The 7,184-nt window shown below is 33.6% G+C and overlaps 1 protein-coding gene across 1 annotated transcript; it reads left to right on the top strand.

Moving 5' to 3' along the window:
- Window positions 1–298: 298 nt before the first annotated feature.
- LOC104905198 (ent-kaurenoic acid oxidase 2) lies at window positions 299–3,982 on the top strand. Its single transcript, XM_010693651.4, has 8 exons — window positions 299–803; window positions 1,387–1,864; window positions 2,262–2,528; window positions 2,821–2,910; window positions 3,002–3,080; window positions 3,200–3,306; window positions 3,470–3,591; window positions 3,677–3,982. Exons 1-8 carry the CDS (start codon window positions 571–573, stop codon window positions 3,765–3,767), a joined length of 1,467 nt encoding a protein of 488 aa, XP_010691953.1. The 5' UTR covers window positions 299–570; the 3' UTR covers window positions 3,768–3,982.
- Window positions 3,983–7,184: the final 3,202 nt, after the last annotated feature.

Below are 7,184 nucleotides of genomic sequence, written 5' to 3'. Positions count from 1 at the left end.
TCTCCCTATTGAAGAGTTTCCACGTTAAATCTTGTGTGTTCTTTATTGCTTTAATTTCATTAATCCTGTCTGTTATACTTCGATTTTCGATTTGTTACTGCATGCGATACATATTCCTAACAACAACGCCTATAATAACTATACATCTATAAACAAATTATGAATTTGCACCCGAAACAAAAATTATAATTTATAAATTTTGACCTTGCCTAATAATTAGTGTGAACTCATCTCAATATGAAACCCAAGACATCTTCACATAGGGGATTCAAATCAAGAAAGAAATAATTTATGCTAAGCCAAAAGACATGTATCAACTAGAAAAGGAAAGAGATAAAAACAAATGAACCTAGAAATCGTGTTCCAAATGGAAACAACAGTCCATAGAGGTGCAGAGACAACTGTTTAAATATAAATGTATGTAAAACTGCAAAACCAAACAAAACCCCAAGTTAAAGTTTTGTTCATCATCAATATAAACCAAATCACCCCTATAAACTACAAGTTTGTACATTGTACATTTGTACTTGCTTTTGTATTGTGTGTCTTTTGGTTTTGTGTAAGTGAAAGATGGAATTCATCTTTGTTTGTCAGGTGACAATCTTCATAATGGTGTTTATTTGGGTACTACATTTGGTGCTTAGAAGAGTAAACATTTGGGTGTATGAATCTAAACTTGGGGAAAAGAGACATAGTTTACCCCCAGGTGACTTTGGCTTGCCTTTTGTAGGCAACATGTGGTCTTTTCTTAGAGCCTTCAAGTCCTCTAATCCTGACTCCTTCCTCAATTCATTTGTCAGCAGGTTATCCTTTTATCTCTTATCTCTTATCTCTTATAGGATTGTTATGCTTAATTCTACATTATGTTGATAGCGTCTAGGTTGCACATAGACGGGTACGGGTGCAGATTGGGGCATGGGGGACAGAAAACGGCAAGATTTTGAAATTTTAGGAAAGGATACGCGTACCCATACAGGATATATATCGTATCGGGTACGGGTACGAGTATGTGACATAGAAGAAGTACCCATGCTATATAGGATAGAAAGAGGTGGCTAGTAGACTGGTTTAGCCTGAGCCGAAGCGCATGTATATATTGTCACGCACGTCTTTTAATATATTTGTATAGATATAAGAAAAATGTGGACTAAACACTCGGCTCATCTGGAACCCGCTCATGCTCGAGTTCATTTTTCTTGGCCGAGACCGATCTTGAACCAGCATATATGCCTAGACCAGCCCACTAACCACCTCTACCGTATACAAAAGACACACTTCTATTGTTAATCTCATTGGTTGCATCATGGATGTTATTTTTGGTTACGATATTTGCTATTCTAAATTTCTTCATATAATGACATTTGACACTATGATTTTACCAAACAGATTTGGCAAAACAGGACTTTACAAAGCGTTCATGTTTGGGAGTCCAAGTATAATAGTGACCACACCTGAAATGTGCAGAAAAGTGTTAAATGATGATGAACATTTCAAGCCTGGTTGGCCTCTTTCAACTACAGAGTTGATTGGTAGGAAATCCTTCGTCGCCATCCCCTATGAAGAGCATAAGCGTCTAAGAAGGTTAACTTCAACTCCTATCAATGGACATGAAGCACTATCAAATTACATAGAATATATTGAAGATATTTCAAAAACTACTCTGCATAAAATGAGCATAATGGGAGAAATTGAGTTTCTAACTCAGCTTAGGAAGTTAACTTTCCGTATAATCATGTACATTTTTCTGAGCTCAGAGAGTGAGCCTGTAATGGAGGCTCTAGAAAGAGAGTATACAACACTAAATCATGGTGTTAGAGCTATGGCTATCAATATCCCTGGATTTGCTTACCATAAGGCACTTAAGGTATGCGCTTATACTTGATACTTGATCTTTTTTCTACTTGTTTTCGTGGAAAAATTGACTTGAATAATCCTGACTTTCGTGCTTTTCATTCACTTTCGCACAAGTATCTCAATTTCAGATTATTTAGGAGTAATAATAAGTTCTGGGGTGACCTCGAAATGATCCAAATTGTTATTGACGCCTTTGTTATTAATCCATTTTGGATTTATGGTGTATTGGAGATTTTGACATTGTGGTTCATTTCAAAAGTCTCCAAAACTTACAATTATTCCGAAATAATCAAAAGTTGGGATACTTGAAGATGTTTGAAACTTTAAAAGTTTCAATTACTAGGAAATCTTTTCCTCTTCATTCCTTTAATCAACAACAATGACTCACACAGTAATATTTTCGTCAGGCTCGGAAGAAACTTGTGGCAGTTTTCCAAAGTGTAATCGATGAACGAAGGGCACTAAAAAGAAATGGTGTTGCTGTCAAAGCTAAGAAAGATATGATGGATGCATTACTTGAAGTTGAAGATGATAATGGGAGAAAATTGACTGATGAGGAGATTATAGATCTTTTAGTGATGTACTTGAATGCAGGACATGAATCATCTGCTCATACCATAATGTGGGCTACTGTCTTATTACAGCAACACCCTGAATTTTTACAGAAAGCTAAGGTACTATATCCCCTTCAAGTGTGCACTTTTTATCCTTTGGCATCATGAGTAGTTCTCACTCTTTCTTTTTATAATATGGACTCGGGTTCGAGCTCGGAACATAAACATCCAATTCAGTTCCAATTCTAAGTTGGGTCACATTTGGATATACTATCAAGTACTTCTATTAGCTTAATTTCGATGAAAATTCGATAATTATGGTTTTGTATACAATTGGGATCTGGGTGCTTTTGTTCAGGTAAACAACACTAACTATTACACTAGTATGTTTCTAAGAACTGATATATTTCAGGCAGAGCAAGAAGAGATTGTAAAGAACAGACCAGTTGGACAAAAAGGACTGACACTGAAAGAAACCAGAAAAATGACTTATCTTTCTGAGGTATAAGCTCATTTTTTCCAATCCCTGTTTCAGATGACTGATTAATTGTGCATACTTTTCTACAATTAATCGCTTCTTCTATGATATTAAGGTCATTGATGAAACACTTAGGTGGGTAACTTTCTCATTCGTCGTCTTTCGAGAGGCAATATCAGATGTCAATATTAATGGTCAGTAAACAGATGAAGCTATCTCATTATTCTTCAGAAAAGATTAGAAGCATATGCATTTGTTTTCTTCTAATCTTTCTCATTTTCTTCTTTATTAAGTTAAATTGACATAATTACAGGTTATACAATTCCTAAAGGGTGGAAAGTGTTGACATGGTTTAGGACTTGTCATCTAGATCCTGAAGTCTGGCCTGAACCTATGAAGTTCAATCCTTCTAGATGGAAAGTAAGTTCAATACGATCGTTATATTTCATCTCTTCAACAAGTTTAGTAATGAGCATAACAATCCTATTCATCCTTATTTTTTGTTTTAATACTAAATTTCTGCGATTTTTTTTAAATGGAAAAGATTTTATTGATTAACAATGAACCCTTTTTTTGTTTAAAGAACCTTGTTCCAAAGGCAGGAACTTTCCTTCCCTTTGGTGCCGGGAGTAGGTTGTGTCCAGGAAATGATCTCGCGAAATTAGAAATTTCAATTTTTCTCCATTATTTTCTCCTCAACTACAGGTAAAATTTGGTGATAATCAAGGTTCTTCTTTACCAGAATTATGCAATGTGTTTTAAGAATTTGTGAGTAAATCATGTTTTGCAGGCTGGAGAGAGTAAATCCTGAGTGCACTATGCAATTCTTGCCACATAGAAGACCAAAAGATAACTGCTTGGCAACAATCACAAGGATCTGAACTTAGTTATGTTTCAAGATTTGCAGACAAATAGAGCAAGGAGCTTTAGTACACATTATTGCAAATGATGCTCAGGCTTAAAATTTTTGGTTATGTATTTATAATTTGCTCGTCTTTCTTGTCACAGTAAGAATATTGCATAAGTGGGCAAACTGCACAATAACCATTGTTGCACATCAAGTTCACACAATATTATCTGTTCATGTTTTGCTTAATGCTCTCTTTGGGAGTACGCAGTGTGTTCATAAGTCACGTCAACTACTTCTATAACAATAATATTCTACAAGTTCACAATAGCTTGTAGTTAAAACCATCATATGATATTACATTGTTCGTCACAAATTAATTGCTAGACTATTATTTTTCATTTATTTCGCAACATAGTAAGTGAAGAACTCTTATCATCTAGTACTAGTAAAAATTTCAGCATGTTGGACAAACTTCGGATATATATATTTTAGGAAAAATTGTCAAAAATAAGCAAACTTTTGCGATATCTGCTAAAAATAAGCCAAACTTTTGAATATGCTGAAATAAGCTAACTTTGATATCATTTAAATTTATAACAAGTCAAATGACTTGTTACCGTTTTAACAGGTCAATTATTTAAAGATGACCACCACAACCACCGTGAGTCCTAACCCATAACCACCGCACCCAAGTCACTTAAACCCAACCACGAGCCACTTAAAGCTTCCCTACCCACCCAATTGAACAACCACCACCACCCACCAACCTTTGTGCTCATCCAATTGATTCAATCATCACAACCACTGTGAAAACCAAGTGTTTCATGTTAGGGAAGATACAATTTGATGCGCACCAGCTTGTCAGCCATGCCAGTCTAATAAATGGCTTGCTTTATCACGATACACACCTGGAAAAGTTGATTGATAAAACAGAAAGCTGAAGAATCATGCCCCTGGAATGATGAAACATCTATACCACTAATCAAGAACAACGGATTGATGAGGACTCATGATGAAGATGCCTAGCTTGGCATACTTCAAAAATACTGTAGTAGTATGCAGATTATGCCCAAGATCGTACAACAAATTTACCACGTTCTTGAGCCACCTCCAAAAGACTCTAATGGCCCGTTTGGTAAGAAGCCATAAATGATTGCGAATTTGTAGGTGGTCTCGTGACCACCAATAGCATCCTGCTCTCGGTCGAAAACGCACAATATACCGAACAAAACACATGTCATATTGTAAGAGGAATTTTGTAAAAAATATAAAATAAAAATAAAACATCACCCTCGCCGGCATTTGCGGAGTCCTATAGGCTATACGTTAACAAAGTTTTCTTATTAGGGAGGGATTTTCAACTACTAAAACAAATATCCACTATTATATTTCAACATAGCATTATTAACATAGTTTGAATTTTTAATTGTGAGAATAATTAGTCGTAGAGATATATTTTTGGATAGAAAATAATATATATATATATATATAATCCTTCAGGCCACGTGGCGCAAAGTTAGAGCTTTCAAGCCCACGTGACATGCTCCTAACTATTAGAATGAAATATAGGTAGTAGCATAATTAACACAATTCATAAACCATCAAACTGTTTTTTAACAAATTAAATTTAGAGTAAATTTCACAAATACGAGTAAAATTATAAAAAGAACATAAAGATATAAAACAAAGAACATTGAACTGATCATAAAAGAACATGTCCATATAGTAGTTATTAAACAAAAAATATCAAAAATCACAAAAATGAATAAAATCGTAAAAAAAGAACATGAATATATCAAACAAAGAACACCATAATAATTATAAAAGAACATGTTTATATAGTACTTGAGAAACAAAAGGCTTTTAAAATTCATAAACATGAAAATAAATATAAAAGAACATTAAGGTATAAAACAAAGAACAACATACTAATTGCAAAAGACATGTGTATATAATACTTGAGATTCAAAAAAAAATTTATCAAAAATCACAAAGATGAATAAAAACATGAAAGAACATGAAGATACCAAACAAAGAACATCATATTAATTATAAAAGAACATAAACATATAATACCTGAGATACAAAAAACTATATAAAAAATCACAACAAAACAAAGATAAACATGAATAAAACATGAAAGTATCAAACAAAGAAGACCATCAAAAGAAGTAAAGAACATTTGCATATGTAATTGAGAAAAAAAACGACAATCCGAATCATCTCGAAATTCACAATCAACCATTATTGCTGTAATTTTATTTTATTTTTTGCAAAATGAGTTAATCTAGTACTTCGTAAATTTAGTGTTAATACTTAATAATACGTCAAACTAAAATAAAAGATATCAATGTTTGCAAAAACAAAAAACAAATAAATAATAGTAGTTTAATTTTTTTTTTGTTAAAAATAAAGTTTACAGGAACAATCCGCAATTCTTGCGTGGGTATTTATCAGCACAAATTAACCATTTTGTTTTTTTTTTTTCTTTTTTTCTTTATCTCCTTTTCTTATAAATTCCACGCCATCTAGCGCAATTCTAGGAGAATTTCATCCGGAATTTTTGGGGAGTTCTATCATTTTGGCTTTTTAAAAAAAAAAATTTATTTCCTTTTTTTAAAAAATTTATTTCCCTTTCTTCAAATTACGTTTGATATTTAAAGTCATGCGTTTTGGAGCAGGATCGCATAGAGGAAGGTGGTCTCTAGTCCACCATCCACGCTTTGCAAAATATCCATTTTCTTCCTAAAATCTCATTATTATCTATTACTACTGGAAAAGGTGGTATTGGATGGTAATGAAAAATTTAAAAAAAGAAACCCATGTTTTGTGATAAAGTTTCATTCCTATGGTTATTAACATGAGAATTTCTTTACAAATTTACACTAAATATCATTACCATTACCACCAATGACCACTATGGGCCATTAAGTGTAGACACCAGAGTGGAGAACTCCCCAGGGAAATCATGAGCTTCTTCGGTGGCATAGATCTCGGTGATGGTCGCTACCATAATGAGACCACTCACCAAAATGACTCACGAATCTCATAAATTGCAGGCTTGCAACAAGGTTCTTCGATTGCGAATCTAGAATCTAGAAAGTTGTGATTTTCAACTTTTAGGATTTCGAATCCATGATATTGAATATGGGTTTTCTTATGGTTGTGGTGGTGAATTTGAATTTGGTTTGTTTTTGTGTTGACAATTGTGATTGATAGTGAAAATGGTGTTGTCGATGGTGGTTTTTGAGTAGTATGGTGTGATGGAAGGTGATGAAGGGACAATATGGGATGGAACTGGGGAGAAATGAGTGTGGTGGACTGGTGGGTTGTAAGGAAGAAGAGGGGATTTTTTTTTTGTTTTATTTTTTAAAAAAATTAAAAATCTAACAAATAAAAACATAACATAGCACATTTTACCAGTTTAAGAGGTTAGTAACAGGTAACT

Source organism: Beta vulgaris, chromosome 1 (genome assembly GCF_026745355.1).
Source record: "Beta vulgaris subsp. vulgaris cultivar EL10 chromosome 1, EL10.2, whole genome shotgun sequence".
In the NCBI taxonomy this organism is placed as follows: Eukaryota; Viridiplantae; Streptophyta; class Magnoliopsida; order Caryophyllales; family Amaranthaceae; genus Beta; species Beta vulgaris.
This window is presented reverse-complemented; position numbering and strand designations above follow the sequence as displayed.

Coding starts and splice junctions, on each gene's coding strand:
- LOC104905198 (XM_010693651.4), top strand. CDS start 571: ATGGAATTCATCTTTGTTTGTCAGGTGACAATCTTCATAATGGTGTTT. Junction 3,081..3,199: donor ATCAGATGTCAATATTAATG/GTCAGTAAACAG, acceptor ACATAATTACAG/GTTATACAATTCCTAAAGGG. Junction 3,307..3,469: donor TCAATCCTTCTAGATGGAAA/GTAAGTTCAATA, acceptor TTTTGTTTAAAG/AACCTTGTTCCAAAGGCAGG.